Below are 15,995 nucleotides of genomic sequence, written 5' to 3' on the forward strand. Positions count from 1 at the left end.
TTATTATTATTATTACTATTATTATTATTATTTATTAGATTTGTTAATCGCCCTATCCCAGCTTACGCCAGGCTCTGGGCGATATACAGGACACAACGTCATAAAATGCAAAACATTAAAATTCATTTACAACCGAATAGAAATTTCAGTGTAGATAAAAATCCGAGATGGCAATTTCTTATCATATTATTATCTCTGTTTCCCTTTTTTCTGGGTGGGGGAAAGGGAACTCAAGAACCGGTTGGCCACTCTGTGAGGCAGGATGCTGGACTCGATTGACTGGTGGTCAGATTCTATACATAACATCAAACAAAGCTCCAAAGCGTTTCAGTTCTTAAGCTATTCTTATTATTCAAATATACTATTCAAAATACGCTGTTCAAAACGGTTAGGATACAGACAGGTTAAGAATCTGAGGGAAACGTTACAATCCCAAAATAGACGACACAGTGGAGGAAAAAAACTTCACAATTCCAAACTGGACTGAAAAGTACAAATTCTTAATGTCCATAAAGCCAGTAAGACCAGTCCTTTTGTTTGCCTCAAGTAAGACCAGTCCTTTTGTTTGCCTCAAGTTTTAAGGACTGGTCTTGCTTGCTTTATGGACATTAAGAATTTGTACTTTTCCAGGCGAATTTGGAATCGTGACGTTTTTTTCCTCCACTTTGGAATTGTGTAGTGTATTTTGGGATTGTAACGTTTCCCTCAGATTCTTAACCTGTCTGTATGCGAACTGTTTTGAACAGCACGTTTTGAATAGTATTTCCCTCAGATTCTTAACCTGTCTGTGTGCTAACTGTTTTGAACAGCGTATTTTGAATAGTATATTTAAATAATAAGAATAGCTTAAGAATTGAAACACTTTGGAGTTTTGTTTGATGTTAAGTTACATATGGTCTACACTAATTCACCTGTTTCCTTAAATTGTTGTGAGTAGTGGTCCCAACCAGCAGGGCTCTTCTGCTGTTTGTATGTAATCCACCTTGAGTCTCAGCAAGAGAAAGGCAGACTATAAGTCACCTCATAACAATATTATTATTTCCGTCTTGATCTTGGACCGTTGAGCACCTGATTTCGGAGACAAGCTGTCTAGGCTGTAAAAGCTTTGAGAGATCTTTCCCTGTTTAAAGGTGGGAGGAGGCAAAGGCTATTATACACAAAGAAAGGGACTTCCCGTTGAAATGATTTGGGATACAGGTGCTTGACACGCGAAAAAAATACCAGGCCTTTGAAAGAGGAAATCTGTTTTCTGCACTTAGTTTTTTGGCATAGTGGGAAGACGTACCGTTTGTAGGTAATCCACCTTGAGTCTCAGCAAGAGAAAGGCAGACTATAAGTCACCTCATAACGATATTGTTATTATTTCGGTCTTTATCTTGGACCGTTGAGTACCTGATTTCGGAGACAAGCCGTCTAGGCTGTTTCACAGTTAAAAGCTTTGAGAGATCTTTCCCTGCTTAAAGGTGGGGGGAGGCAAAGGAAAGGGACTTCCAGTTGAAATGATTTGGGATACAGGTGCTTGAAAGAGGAAGTCTGTTTTCTGCACTTAGTTTTTTGGCATAGTGGGAAGACGTACCGTTTAGAGAAAGTGGAGGATTCTTATCAGGTGGAGCAGAAAATGAGCTGGGAAAAGTCGGAAACCTTCATGGGATTATTTTGTGTTAAGATCAATGAATCAAAATGGATATTTCCACTTGATTTTTTTTCTCTTTTTTAAAAAAGTAGTCATTTTGAGTTGCATACCTTCCGCGGGGGAGGGGAAAGTGTATGGGTGGGAAAGAGCTGTAGTCCGTTCAGGTTAACTTTGGCAGAAGCCTCAGAGGGTCTTGGCCCGCTGTTACAATTTTCTTTTCCTCCCGACCTTTGTGCCCCTGCAGTAGTGAACAGTCGGCGCGGGTGAAGACCCAGAAGGAGCTGATGAAGGCGCTGAAGGAGATGAAGATCCGGCTGCCCTCCGAGAAGCGTAGCAAGGGGAAGTCGGGGACCCTGGCCACCCTGCAGTACGCCTTGTCCTGTGTGAAGCAGGTCCAAGGTAGGCTCCGTCGCCTGCCTCTAGATGCGCATCTCCAGCAGCGGTAACCCCAGGCGCTCATGAAACCTCAGAAAGGGGCCATGCCCTGCAGGGCTCTTTCTGTAGCAGGGACTCCTTTGCCTATTAGGTGACACACCCCTAATGTAGCCAATCCTCCAAGAGCTTACAGCAGCCCCTGTAAGAAGAGCTCTGTAAGCTCCTGGAGGATTGGCTACATTAGGGGGGGTGTTGCCTAATATGCAAAGGAGTTCCCGCTACAAGAAGAGCCATGCCTGTGAGCCAGAAACTCTACCACAAGTGTAGGCCCAGAAGAACCTGGGCGGGGCCTACTTGTGCTCAGCCCCATTAACGTGAACGGGACAGAGTGCACTCATTTCAGTGGGCGGGTTCGAGCCAAAGCACTTCCCACTGGGGCGGGCCTGGTGGGTTTTCCGTCACAAAAAGCATTTTTGTTTTCTCCTTGCAATTTGGGTCTCCCTGCAAGAGCCAGTTTGGCGTAGTGGTTAGGAGTGCGGACTCTAATCTGGGAGAACCGGGGTTGAGTCCCCGCTCCTCCACATGCAGCTGCTGGTGTGACTTTGGGTCAGTTACAAGAGCCAGTTTAGTGTAGTTGTTAGGAGCGCGGACTCTAATCTGGGAGAACCGGGTTTGAGTCCCCGCTCCTCCACTTGCAGCTGCTGGATGACCTTGGGTAAGCCATAGTTCTGCTCAGAGCTGTCCTTGAAAAAGCAGTTCTGGAAAGAGCTCTCTCAGCCCCGCCTACCTCACAGGGCGTCTGTTGCGGGGAGGGGAAGGGAAAGGAGATTGAAAAGCTGCTCTGAGACTCCTTCAGGTAGTGAAGGGCGGGGTGTAAATCCCATCTCTTCCTCTGAGTAATGGTCTGTCAAGACGCGATCTGGAGCCCCAGCGGCACGGGGATCTTTTCCGGAGCCTCGGTTTGATCGCCTCCTCTTCCTCCCCCTCTGCATTTCAGCCAGCCAAGATTATTACCAGCAATGGACCATTGACGACAGCCAGCCCTGTAGCCTGGACATGTCCACATACACCATCGAGGAGCTGGAGAACATCACCTCGGAGTACACCCTGAAAAACCCCGTGAGTGTTCCCATTAACTCCCCAGGAGCCCTTTTCCGCGCTTAGCTGGCAGATCTCGACTCTTGTCAAAGGGGCCCCAGGACCCGCAAAGGTGGCCGGTGGACTTGGGAGTGTCCCTGCCCAGTTGTTTTCATCACGGGCCTCACGGGCCCAGGCGAGCCTGATCCCCTCCGATCTCAGAAGCTAAGCAGGCTCAGCCCTGGTTAGTATTTGGATGGGAGACCAGCCAGTGTTCCCTCTAACCTGAGTTAGTGTGAGCTAGCTCGCAGGTTTTTTTAGCCTCCGGCGCACACATTTTTTGTCTCAGCTCAGGAAGGAGGGCTCCAGAGCAGACTAATTTATGCAGCAGCCAAATCCCTCTAAGCTGAGTTTGTGTGAGCTAGCTCAGTTTTTTTTAGCCTCCGGCTCACACATTTCTGTCTCAGCTCAGGAAAGAGGGCTCCAGAGGAAACTAATTTATGCAGCAGCCAAATCCCTCTATGCTGAGTTAGTGTGAACCAGCTCGCAGTTCTTTAGCCTCCAGCTCACACATTTTTGTCTCAGCTCAGGAGGCTCCAGAGCAGACTAATTTATGCAGCAGCCAAATCCCTCTAAGCTGAGTTAGTGTGAGCTAACTCGCAGTTTTTTTTAGCCTCCGGCTCACACATTTCTGTCTCAGCTCAGGAAGGAGGGCTCCAGAGCAGACTAATATATGCAGTAGCCAAATGGCCCGCTCGCAACCTTCATGCCAGGAGCTCACAAAGTGGGATTCTTGCTCACAAGACTCCGCAGGTTAGAGGGAGCCGTTGGCAGACCTCCAAGGAATCCCAGGGCCACTACACAGGGGCAGGCAGCAGCAGAGCACGGCTGAACGTCCCTTGCCGGGAACGGCCCCTTGAGGGGTGGCCGTGAGTCAGCTGCTCTCACAGGCCAATGGGGTGCTGCTGGCTTAGGCTCCTGGTGCTGGGTCCCTGCTAAGAACAGCAGGAGTGCCGTGCCGGCTGACTCCCAGGGCTTTGTCATCTGGCATCCCACCTTCAGCAGCAGCTAGCCAGGCGCATCTGGAGTCTCCCGAGCAATAGGGAAAAGAGAGAGCTGCTGATGCGAGGGGCCGGGTCCGCGGTCCCGCGGGTCCCCTTTTCTGCCGTCGTCTCGGCCGCTGTGGCCCCTCGACTTCTCTTGCCAGTCTGCTGCCCGGCGGCTTCCCCCCCCCCCAACACTAGCTGTCGTCTCTTGCTCTCAAAGGACACCTTCTCCGTCGCCGTCTCCTTCATCACGGGGAAGATCGCCTACATCTCAGACCAGGCCGCCTTCATCCTGCGCTGCAAGAGGGACGTCTTCAAGGGGGCCAAGTTCGCCGAGTTCCTGGCGCCGCAGGACGTCAGCATCTTCTACGGGTCCACCGCGCCGTACCACTTGCCCTCCTGGAGCGTCTGCACCTCTGCCAGTAAGCGCTGCCTGTGCCCAGAGGGCGGCAAAAGAGAGCCAGTTTGGTGCAGGGGATAAGAGCGGTGGACTCTAATCTGGGAGAACCGGGTTTGAGCCCCCACTCCTCCAAATGCACCTGCTGGTGTGACCTTGGGTCAGTCACAAGTTCTGTCGGAGCTGTTCTCTCGGAGCTCTCTCAGCCCCACCTGCCTCACAGGGTGTCTGTTGGGGGGAGGGAAAGGAGATTGTAAGCCGCTCTGAGACTCCCTTGGGTAGTGAAGGGCAGGGTATAAATCCAATCTCCTCCTCCTCTTCTTCTTCTTCTTGGCGTGGAGTCCACTCTACGGCTAAGCCCCTGCCTTGTCGTCCGAGGTCTTCTAGAGCGCCGTTTGGCTTCTCAAGTAGCTAAAAGTTGGGATCGAACGAAGAAGTGGGGAAAGCATCTATTTCAAGCACAGGCCCCGTTCATTGCTAACCTTTGCGTGAATTCTTCTCTCTCTCTCTAGATGCTGCCGCCGCCACCATGGATTACACCCAAGAGAAATCGGTGTTCTGCCGAATCAGGTGAGTTCCGTCTTGGGATGGACCCCGAGGTGCAGGGGGGGTAGGTAGAAGACATTTCGGGGAGGCGGGGGGGAACCAGTCTGTGTTGGCGTTCGGCAACGGTTTGCTTTGGGTCGGGGGAGTTTTGCTGCCAGGGCTGCCTCTCTGCCCGGTCTCTCGCTTCACACGTGCTTTCAGAATTAAGGTGTACATGGCGAGAACAATATGCACGGGCCATCGGTGAGGGAAGAGGGAGGCGGTGCGGGATTCTGGCCTGGTGGAGGTGCGTGAGGTTATTTCCATACACAACGGTGTTTTGAGAGTAATGCATTTTGAAACTGCTTGGCCCTGCAGCAAAGTGTTGTGCATGACCCCGTGTATTCCGTGTCCACACACACACACCCTTTCATGTTATCTGTCTGTCTGGGCTAGGTAGGCCAGTCCGTCGGCCAAGAGCCAGTTTGGTGCAGTGGTTAAGTGCGCAGACTCTAATCTGGGAGAACCGGGTTTGATTCCCCACTCCTCCACGTGCACCTGGTTGGATGACCTTGGGCAAGCCGTAGTTCTGACCTGTTCTCGAAACAGAGCAGTTCCTGTCAGAGCTCTCTCAGCCCCGCCTACCTTACAGGGTGTCTGTTGTGGGGAGGGGAAGGGAAAGGAGTTTGTCAGCCGCTCTGAGACTCCCTTGGGTAGTGAAGGGTGGGGTATAAATCCAATCTCCTCTTCTCCTCTTGAGTCAGTTTGGTGTAGTGATTAAGTGCGTGGGCTCTAATCAGGGAGAACCGGGTTTGATTCACCCACTCCTCCACTTGCACTTGGCTGGATGAACTTGGGCAAGCCATAGTTCTGCCAGAGCTGCTCTCTCAAGGGCAGTTCTCGAAAGAGCTCTCTCAGCTCCGCCGACCTCACAGGGTGCCTGTTGTGGGGAGGGGGAAGGGAAAGGAGATTGTGAGCCACTCTGAGACTCCTCTGGGTAGTGAAGGGCAGGGTATAAATCCAATCTCCTCCTCTTCTTCCTTTTCTCAGTAGCCCTTAGCGAAGCTACTTATTTGTTTTATAAACTACCTCGAGAGAACAGCTTGGTCAAAACAGGGCTTAGAAATGCAAACAGTGTCGGCCCTCAGTTCAGGTTTCGGACCGTGTGAAGGCATGGGTGGGTGTCCCGGAGCCAGGTGCGTGTTCTCTGCCGCAGTTTGTCCGCCTGTGACAGTTTACCGTTGCAGGGTTGTTGTGGGGGTCAGCTAACCAAGGACAGGACGAGGTGTGTGCCTGCCTGCCTGCCTGCTTAAAAGTTCCAGAAGGAGAATAAATGTTGAGTTTAGTGCAAAGGTCCAGAGAGCAGCTGTCCTAGTGGGTAGACCTAGTGGACCCTTCCTCCTGCCCTGTGAGTGAGAAGGTGGGAGAGACCTTCCTGGGTAGTGCTCGGGGTAGGTGGCGGTGGTGCTCTGTAGGTGGCGGTGGTGCTCTGTTGGTGGCGGTGGTGGGGGGATGGTGGTTGAGGGAAGTTGGGCGGGGTTGTTCTGCTCCCTCCTCCTTGGTCGTCCTGGTCTCCTCTGGCCTCTGGTCTTATTGCAGGCATTTGTTTCTCAGCGGAGGCCACGAGAGCGGGCGGGAGCTGCGCTACTACCCCTTCCGTCTCACGCCGTACCTGACCAAAGTGCGCGACTCGGATAACGCCGAAGGACAGCCCTGCTGCCTGCTGATCGCCGAACGCATCCACTCGGGTTACGAAGGTAAGGAAGGAGGCGGGGGCGGAAGTGGGGGGGAGGGGAGTCCTGCCTGCGGGAATCCACCGCCCCCTCAGCGCACATGTTTCAAACTCAGAACAGACACCTCATTAGACAAAACATCCGGACTAGCTCTGGAGTCGTATTCCTCCTTTAAAATCATCAACAAGCAATCAATTGATAGATCCTTTCGGTGTCTCGGAGTCAGTGCTAGCCCTCTGTGACTTGCAGGGAGTCCATTCAGTATAGGAGCAATCACGTCTAACCGGTCAGGAGTCTTCCCCAGTTCTTTCAATCAATTGGAAGTCCCCGTTGGGCCCGATACTCTTTGGGTCGTAAGCCGAAAAAAGCCGAAAATCGTTATTTTCGGCTTTTTTTTCGGTTCGGGATCCCGAAATGCACATCCCTACTGACCACACGGGGGCAGGAGAGGGTAGGTTTAAGCCGTGTCAGTAAACATCCTGGCTTCACAGACTACACTGACCGGCACCCCATCTCCAGGGTTCCCTCTAAGCTGAGTTAGCGTGAGATAGCTCACCGTTTTCTAGCCTCCGGCTCACACATTTTTGCCTTAGGTCACAAAGGATGGGGCTCCAGAGCAGAGGAGTCGATGCAGCAGCCCAATCGCTCGCTCCCAACTTTCATGCCAGCAGCTCACAAAGTAGGATTTTTGCTCACAAGACTCCATGGCTTCGAGGGCGCATTGCTCATATCTTTTTTTTTTTTAATAGCTAGATTCAAGTCCAGGAAGATACCAATAAGATTTTTTTTGGGGGGGAGGGGAGAGTCGAAGCTTATTTATTTGTTTATCGAAGTTGTCTCCCGCTCCCCCGGATGAGATACGGGGCGGCCAACAGCATATAAGATTGGCCGATAAAAGCAACACAGAGATGCAATAAATAATCTTCAAAATATAAAACGGTTATAAAGCTGTCCCCGTTAAAGCTCTATCCACTGTCAAGCAGGGTAGGATGCGTGGATGGTGAGGACCCAGCTGAAGCATGTCAGCTTGCCTGGCAGACCACGGTCACCCAAAGGCCGCCCGGAAAAGAGCCGCCTTGCCTGCCCTGTGGAACCTAGGGGGAGGTCCCACGAGGCTCCACAGGACGGGAGCCACGCCTGAGAAGGCCCTCGCCCTTGTGGACAAAGCTCCCTTTGTCTGAGCCTTTCCCACACTGGGCGGGGTCCCACAGGCAATGCTGTGGAGTCTTGTGAGCAAAAATTCCACTTTGTGAGCTGCCGGCGTTAAAGCTGTGAGCCAGCGATTTGGCCGCCGCCGCCGCAATTCGTTTTCTCTGGAGCCCCATCCTTCCTGAGCCAAGACGAAAATGTGTGAGCCGGAGGCTAAAAAACTGTGAGCTGGCTCACACTAACTCAGCTTAGAGGGAACATGCCCACAGGTCTTTTCTTCTCCTGGTGGTGCTTTTCTCCCTGACCAAAAGAGTTTCTTGCTTCAGGGAGAGCACTGCTGTTCATAGGACAGTGCCGGGTTATCTCTGATGGAGGAGAATGCCCGTCATTTTCAGAAGGGCCTGTTCTAACCGTGTCCTGCGTTTTCTCCCCCCCCCCTCAAGCACCCAGAATCCCTCCAGATAAGAGAATCTTCACCACCAGACATACCCCCAGTTGCTTATTCCAGGACGTGGATGAACGGTAAGGCACCTAGAGGAAGGCTAGATAAGGGTGCGGGGAGGGGGTTGGAAGGAGGGGCGTCTCCTCCAGGGTGTGCTCCTATTGGACAGTTGGGAGAATTGCTCCACTAAGAGAGCTGTGATTTGGCGCAGGCCTTTTCTCTTGTCCAATCCGCAACTCCACGCCTACAAGGGTGTGTGTGCTGCAATTGGACGGTTGGGAGAATTGCTCCACTGAGAGAGCCAGCGCGGTGTAGCGATTGGAGCGCCGGACTAGGACCTGGGAGAGTCGGGTTTGATTCCCCGCTCTAGCAGGAGAAGCTGGCTGGGTGACTTTGGGCCAGTCACACCCTCTTGGCCTCGCCTACCTCACAGGGTTGTTGTGAGGATAAAATGGAGGAGAAGGGCGTTACGTAAGCCACGTTAGGCCCCCGTTGGGGAGGAAGGTGGGGTGTCAGTGAAGCAGATAAACATGTACGGAGTCCGAGGGTGGCTCCGAGCTCTGTGTGCGTCCCTTTGTTGATCGCTGGCCTGTGCTTCCGTTTCAGGGCTGCCCCTCTGCTGGGCTACCTCCCCCAGGACCTGATCGGAACCCCGGTCCTCTTCTACCTGCACCCGGAGGATCGGCCGCTGATGCTGGCCATGCACAAGAAAGGTGAGTCCCCCGTCAAGGCAAAGAGCAGCTGGGGGAGTCCGATCCGCCACGGCCCTGGCCGGAAGCTCTCGGACCCCATGAGGGCCGGGTGGGGGTGTCCGCGGCCCCCCTCTGACCCCCTTCCTCTTCTCCAGTCCTGCAGTACGCCGGGCAGCCCTTCGACCACTCGCCCATCCGCTTCTGCGCCCGCAACGGCGAGTACGTCACCATCGACACCAGCTGGTCCAGCTTCGTCAACCCCTGGAGCCGCAAGGTCTCCTTCATCATGGGGAGGCACAAAGTCCGGACGTGAGTGGCTGATTTTGGAGGGGGTTTGTTTTTTTGGGGGGGCGGGGGGAGACAGTTTGGTGCAGCGGTTAGGAGGGCGGGAGAACCAGGTCTGAGTCCCCACTCCTCCACATGCAGCTGCTGGCATGACTTTGGGTCAGTCACAAGTTCTCTCCGAGCTGTTCTCTCAAGGGCAGTTTCTCGAGAGCTCTCTCAGCCCCGCCTACCTCACAGGCAATGTTCCCTCTAAGTCGTGGAGTCCTGTGAGCAAAAATTCTGCTTTGTGAGCTTCTGGCATTAAAGTTGTGAGCAAGCGATTTGGCTACCGCCGAAGCAGAAGGGTGGGTCAGACGCAGGGAAGTCCTCCTCCTTCGCTCAGGGCGTCGTCGGATGGTGGGGCTCGCGGCCTCGAGACTTCCTCTGACCCTCCCACCTTCCGCTCTCCCCAGGGGTCCCCTCAACGAGGACGTCTTCACGCCCCCCAAAACGCAGAAGGGGAGGCCCGTCGAGCACAACATCCAGCAGCTGTCTGAGCAGATCCACCGGCTCCTCCTGCAGGTGAGCAGCGGCAGCCTCTCCCCTTCCCGTTGCCCTCGCGCCCCCTTCTTTCCCCCCCCACGGTGGGTTCTCACGCCCCTCTCCCCTCCGCAGCCGGTGCACAGCAACGGATCCACGGGGCTCTGCAGCATCGGCAGCAACGCCTCCCACGAGCAGTTCCTGAGCATCGCCTCCTCCAGCGACAGCAACGGCCTCCCCAACGAGGAGGCGCAGGCCGTGCGGCCGGTGAGTGCGGGAGCCCGGCCCGGTTGCAGACGTCTCCCCTGGGCGTTTGGGGAGCGGGAGGCCCGTCTCGTAAGGCATGCCGTTGCAGGGACGGTGTTGTGGGGATCAAGGAAGCAAAGCCTGCTTAGTCATTTGCTGCAGAAGTGTGATTTTTTAAAGTAGCAGCAGTCGATGGGGGGCTGGGGTGTGTGTGTGCACGTGCAGAGCAACCCTCTTGGGCTCCGGCACCCATGTCCCTTGGGGATTCCCTCCCTGAAGAGATCCAGGGAGTTAGGGGAAGGGGAGCGTCTGGAAAGGATGCCCTGTGGATCCCGGAACGACCTAGAAAGGGAAGTGGAGCTGGTCAGGGAGGGTTTCCTGGCAAGGCTTTCTCTCAGGCGGGAATTGGGGAGCCAGGGGCAGGGCTTGGAGGTGGTGGGCGGGGCTTGGGGGGACGGTGGGCGGCTCTGACGCGTCTTCCCTTCTTGACCTCAGATGACCTTTCAGGAGATCTGCAAGGACGTGCACATGGTGAAGAACCAGGGCCAGAAGGTCTTCATCGAATCCCGAGTCAGGCCCCAATCCGCCAAGCACACCCGAGCAGGTGAGGTGGGGGGGGGCTGCGAGTGGGACGAGGGCGTGCTTTGTGTCCCCCCCTCCTTTCCCAGTTCCATGGCCGCCTTAGCGGCTAGCATGTCAGGCTGAGATCACTGGGATCGAACCCTGGGTTCAGATCTCCACTCTGCGATGGCAGCTGGCCGGGCGGCCTTGGGCCAGTCGCACGCTGTCAGCCTAACCTGGCCACATGGGGTGGTTGTAGTGGGGTTAAAGGGGAGGAGAGGAGAAGGTCGTAAGCCACGTCGGGTCCCGATCGGGGCGGAAGGTGGAGCGTAAGTGAAGTCAGCAGACAGTGACTGTGGAGGGGCAGCTGAGCGAGTTGTGGCGAACCAGGGGTCAGTGTGGTGTCGGGTCCCGATCGGGGCGGAAGGTGAAGCGTAAGTGAAGTCAGCGGACGGTGACTGTGGAGGGGCAGCTGACCCGAGTTGTGGCGAACCAGGGGTCAGTGTGGCTTGGGAAGACAGCTTCTCTCTCAGTCTCCCTGCGGGAGGGGCCGTGGCTCAGTGGCAGAGCCTCTGCTCGGCACGCAGAAGGCCCCAGGGTCAATCCCCGGCATCTCCAGCAAAACAGGCCAGGCAGGAGGAGATGTAAAGACCTCAGCCTGAGACCCTGGAGAGCCTCGGCCAGTCTGGGCAGACAAGACTGACCTTGATGGAGTCTGGTCCAGTGGAAGGCAGCCTCACATACGTTCATGTGACTCTGGGGGTGCATCAGACTCAGCCGTAACCTCTGTGCCCCCCCCCCCTTCATTTCCAGCCCTTGAAGCCCCAGTCGATCGTAGCGTCCAGCCGATGGAGACCCTGCGGGAAGTGGAGAGGCCTGGGAAGGCGGCCGCCTCCGAGGAGTCGGTGAGGAAGGAACCCTCCAATTACTCCTACCAGCAGATCAACTGCCTGGACGGAATCATCAGGTGAGACTCAAAAGGGGGACCCCCAACAACTCTTGTCTTGGTCAGGGGCAGTGTTCCCTCTAAGCTGAGTTAGTGTGAGCTAGCTCGCAGTTTTTTAGCCTCCAGCTCAGAGATTTTTGTCCTAGCTCAGGCAGGATGGCTCCGGAGCAGACTAATTGATGCAGCAGCCAAATCGCTCGCTCACAACTTGAATGCCAGTAGCTCACAAAGTAGAACTTTTGCTCACAAGACTCCATAGCTTAGAGGGAACATTGGTCAGGGGACAGTAGGAAGGCAGTAAACGGGACTGTCAGATAGGACCAGGGCTCCCGCTAAGCTGCGGAGTCTTCTTGTGAGCAGAAATTCTACTTTGTGAGCTACGGGCATTAAAGTTGTGAGCAGGCGATTTATCGGCTACGGCATACGCCAGTTTGCTCCGAAGCCGTCCTTCCTGAGCGAAGACAGAAACGTGTGAGCCGGAGGCGAAAAATACTGTGAACTAGCTCACACTAACTCAGCTGGGAGAGAACACTGGCTGCAACGCTCCCTCTTGTGAGCAAAAATTCAACTTTGTGAGCCAGCGGTTTGGCCGCCGCATAAACCAGTTTGCTCCGGAGCCCCCTCCTTCCCGAGCGAAGGCAAAAACGTCTGGGCCGGAGGCTGAGAAACTGTGAGCGGGCTCACACGGACTCAGCGTAGAGGGAACCCTGGCGCCAACCATGCAGGGTAGCGGGGGAGGCTCCTTCAGACGAGCCAGCCTCCTTCTAACCTCTCCGCTCTTTCCTTCCCCACACAGGTACCTTGAGAGTTGCAACATCCCCAGCCGCGTGAAACGCAAGTGCGGCTCCTCCTCCTACACCACCTCCTCCAATTCCGACGATGACAAGCAGAAAGTGGGCGAGGAGGGGAACCGTCCGAGCAAAGGTGATTCCCCCCCTCTTGTCTTACCTGTTCCGTGTGGTAGGTCCCCGTTTCCCCCTCCCCCCCCGGCTTAGTTCCCTCCCTCCCTGGCCCACCCCCAGTGCCACTAACCACGTCGATGCCTGGCCCCCGCTGCCCTGCACTCTCTTTCTCTCTCCTCCTCCTCCTCTCTGGCCTCCGGCTGTCGCAGGGAGCCGGCGGGAAGGGGTCTCTCTAGCTGTGCCGAACTCTCCCCCCTCCGTCCCGGGCACGCTCTTGATGCTGGCGGTCTGCCAGACTGGCTCTTTTCACGCTTCCTCCAGGCCGAGCCGGGCCCCGCCGGGCCCGTCTTCCGCTCTCTTGACGTCCTTTCTCGCCGGTCGGCGCTCTTGAGGGGACCCCCCCCCGGACGTCTCGACCCTCCTGGTTTGCCCCTTTCCCCCGTTTTGCTAACGCACCGTTGTCTCTTTGAACAGATGCTCCGGAGGAAATGCTGCCGACCGCAGAGAGCCAGCCCAAGAGGGAAGAGCCGGGGACGGCAGCAGCTGCCGTGGTCGGAGGCCCGCTCACGCCGTTGGCCTTGCCTAGCAAAGCCGAGAGCGTGGTCTCCGTGACCAGTCAGTGTAGCTTCAGCAGTACCATCGTCCACGTGGGAGACAAGAAGCCCCCCGAGATGGGTATGGGAGGTGGAGAACCGCGGGGGCTTTTTTTTGGGAAATCACCGGGGCGGGTGGGGCGTGGGGAGGCGGGGAAAGCTCGGGGAGCGGAGCAGAGGGGGGCAAAGAGGAGGTGCCGCTAACCGCTTCACCCCCCCCATGGCCACCGCAAGGTGGGGGGCTTGGCTCTTTTGCTTCCCCAGCCGATGGCGGAAACGGAGACCCCCTTCGTCCCTCGGTGCAGAACGCTCATCCAGTGTTCCCTCTGAGCTGAGTTAGTGTGAGCAAGCTCACAGTTCTTTAGCCTCCGGCTCACACGTTTTTGTCTTGGCTCAGGAAGGGTGGGGCTCCTGAGCTGTGTTCCCTCCAAGCTGAGCTAGTGTGAGCTATCTCACAGTTTCTTAGCCTCCGGTTCGCACGCTTTTGTCTTGGCTCGGGAAGGATGGCGCTCCAGAGCAGGCTAATTTCTGCAGCAGCCAAATTGCATGCTCACCGCTTCAATGCCAGCAGCTCACAAAGTAGTTTTTTAGTTTATTTCTATTACAGTCGCAGAATCATAGAATGTTTGAGTTGGAAGGGACCTTGCAGGTCATCTAGTCCAACCCCCCTGCACTCTGCAGGAGCAGATACGCATACAGGTATATGCAGGGCTTTTTTTTGTAGAAAAAGCCCAGCAGGAACTCATTGGCATAATAGGCCACACCCCCACGCCTTCCCTTGGCTTGCCTAGGTGCCCTGCGGCTGCGGAAAGCCCGGGCAAGCGAGGCTTTGGACAGGCCGGGGAAGGCACGGGGAGGCATTTAAATGCTTCCCCGATCCTTCCAGGGGCCCCCCTGGCCCGCCCGCCTGCCTAGCATGGCCAACTCTGAAGCCAGCCGGAACTCCGTTCCTGTGCGTTCCTGCCCAGAAGTACCCCTGGGTAAATGTATATACAGGTATATGTATATAAATTACAGATAATGCATTCCAGAGGATTAAAAGCTAATATGAAGGGTTTTTAATATAAAAATAAAAACACTTCTTAATAAAACGTGTTCAAAACTAGTATGTAGGTCACGCTTGCATCGAACCACTAAGCAATTTCTGTGACCTGAGTATATCACCTTACAAAACCCGAGCTACTTGATGAGTGATCTTGGGATATTTGTCAATTAGAAGAAATTCAAGTTTAGTTTTTTTCCGGCAGACCCGAGTTTTTCCCTATCAGAAGGGTGATTCTCTCTCCACGCGCCACCTCACAGTGTGGGCATTTGGAGAACATATGTTCTATAGTCTCTATCTCCCGGAGTGGGCAGGCTCAAAGCCTTTCCACATAAGGAGGGTTCTTCTATTTCCCATCGAGTACAGCGGGAGGGAGGGCAGAGCATCTGTCTAAGGAGAAGGCTCACCTGAGCCCTTTTACTTCCACTGATGTCAGATAATCCGCTGGCTCAACTGTATGTTTAATACATGCCGCTCACCAGAAGTCATTTCCTGCGGGAGCGCACAGGAGCAAAGCTCCGGCAGTAAAGAGCCCAGGGGGTGGGCACATGCAATAAGCCCCGCCCCCTGCTCCCAGCAGCCCTCAGTCAGAGCAAGAAGCAGCCGGGTGAGTTGTAGAGCCCCCAGCCCCCCGGCCCAAAACAGTCCAGTGGCACTTTTAAGACCAGGTTTTATTTAGGTACAAGCTCTCCCTCCTCTGCGAGGGTCCCTCCTCTGTGAAGACAGATCTGCACTTTCTCTCCCCCCCCCCACAATAGCTAGCAATCCAAAACCTTCCAGTGGAGCCAGCAGATTGCCTTCTGACAAACATCCGGTGATGTCAGGGGGTGTGGCCTATGCAAACAAGTTATGCTAATGAGCTCCTGCACCTCTTTTTCTACGAAATGACTCCTGCCACTCACAAAGCAGACTCTTTGCTCACAAGACTACACGGCTTAGAGGGAGCATTGCTCACACCCGTGTTCGGAGGCATCTTCTCGCTGCAGTAGCGGGTCAGCCGGAGACGCCAAGAGTGTGGCCCCAAAGTCTTGGCTTCCGCCGGCAGTCCTTATAAGCATTCTGGGGCCCAGAGGTGGCAAATCCCGGCCGCTGGTGCAGGAACGGCCCTCTGCCCATTTGCAGCTGGATGGCGCCAGTTCCGTTGAGCGTGTTCGGCTGACTCTTGGTGCCCGCCTGCCGCGGCGCGAATCAGCTGCTTGCCCTCCTTCCCTTCTTCCCCAGCTGCCCGTTTTGTGGCTGCTAGGGACCCACAGGCCTTCCTCTGAAGGGGCCGTCTCCGGCGAACACCCCCTCCGCAGTGAGAGGGCCGCCCTTGGGCCGAAGAGAGCGCGAGTCTCCTCCTTGTACATCCCAGCGGCGTTCCAGCCCGCCCTCTTTGTTCCTCTGTTTTTGAGTTCCTTTTAAAAGTCTTGGGGGCGCTCGCCCGGAATCGCTTTTCCAGGGGTCCCGAAGATACGAGAAAGTACCCCGAAATCATTCTCCCTCTTCCGCCCCCACCCCCACTCCACTTTTTACTTCGAACGGCTCAGGGACATCTGGGAAGGGGGTGCCAAGGCAGAACCAGCTCCGCTTCCTTCTCCCCACCCCTGCCTCTGTCCTTTAAAAAATAATAATAATCCACTCCGGGTTTTGCGGTGTCCTCCTGCCTCCACCTGCAGTGCCTCCAGCCCACTCTCTGTACCTGCGCAACATCGGCCGGGGGGATATGCCCCTCCTGGGTTATTGTGTGCTTGACCCCGTCTGTTTTCACCCCCTCCCCCCCAGAGCGGGCTAAGGGGGCGGCCCTGGCAGAACCCTGCTTCCCCATTTCTCTGGGTGGCGGTGGTTCTCTT

At 55.2% G+C, this 15,995-nt stretch overlaps 1 protein-coding gene across 1 annotated transcript in view; it reads left to right on the plus strand.

The window, feature by feature from the left end:
- The window catches only part of PER1 (period circadian clock 1), a 27,012-nt gene that overhangs the window by 1,855 nt on the left and 9,162 nt on the right, over nucleotides 1–15,995 (plus strand). Inside the window, exons 2-15 of the mRNA XM_015421020.1 lie at nucleotides 1,878–2,032; nucleotides 3,006–3,127; nucleotides 4,352–4,553; nucleotides 5,041–5,098; nucleotides 6,668–6,810; nucleotides 8,379–8,457; nucleotides 8,984–9,090; nucleotides 9,225–9,378; nucleotides 9,807–9,915; nucleotides 10,009–10,140; nucleotides 10,615–10,723; nucleotides 11,494–11,647; nucleotides 12,423–12,550; nucleotides 13,003–13,203. Coding sequence (XP_015276506.1) covers nucleotides 1,878–2,032; nucleotides 3,006–3,127; nucleotides 4,352–4,553; nucleotides 5,041–5,098; nucleotides 6,668–6,810; nucleotides 8,379–8,457; nucleotides 8,984–9,090; nucleotides 9,225–9,378; nucleotides 9,807–9,915; nucleotides 10,009–10,140; nucleotides 10,615–10,723; nucleotides 11,494–11,647; nucleotides 12,423–12,550; nucleotides 13,003–13,203 — 1,853 coding nt within the window. The remainder of the gene's footprint in view (nucleotides 1–1,877; nucleotides 2,033–3,005; nucleotides 3,128–4,351; nucleotides 4,554–5,040; nucleotides 5,099–6,667; nucleotides 6,811–8,378; nucleotides 8,458–8,983; nucleotides 9,091–9,224; nucleotides 9,379–9,806; nucleotides 9,916–10,008; nucleotides 10,141–10,614; nucleotides 10,724–11,493; nucleotides 11,648–12,422; nucleotides 12,551–13,002; nucleotides 13,204–15,995) is intronic.

The sequence above is a fragment of the Gekko japonicus genome, unplaced genomic scaffold (genome assembly GCF_001447785.1).
Source record: "Gekko japonicus isolate JY-2015 unplaced genomic scaffold, Gekko_japonicus_V1.1 scaffold4101, whole genome shotgun sequence".
NCBI lineage: Eukaryota > Metazoa > Chordata > Lepidosauria > Squamata > Gekkonidae > Gekko > Gekko japonicus.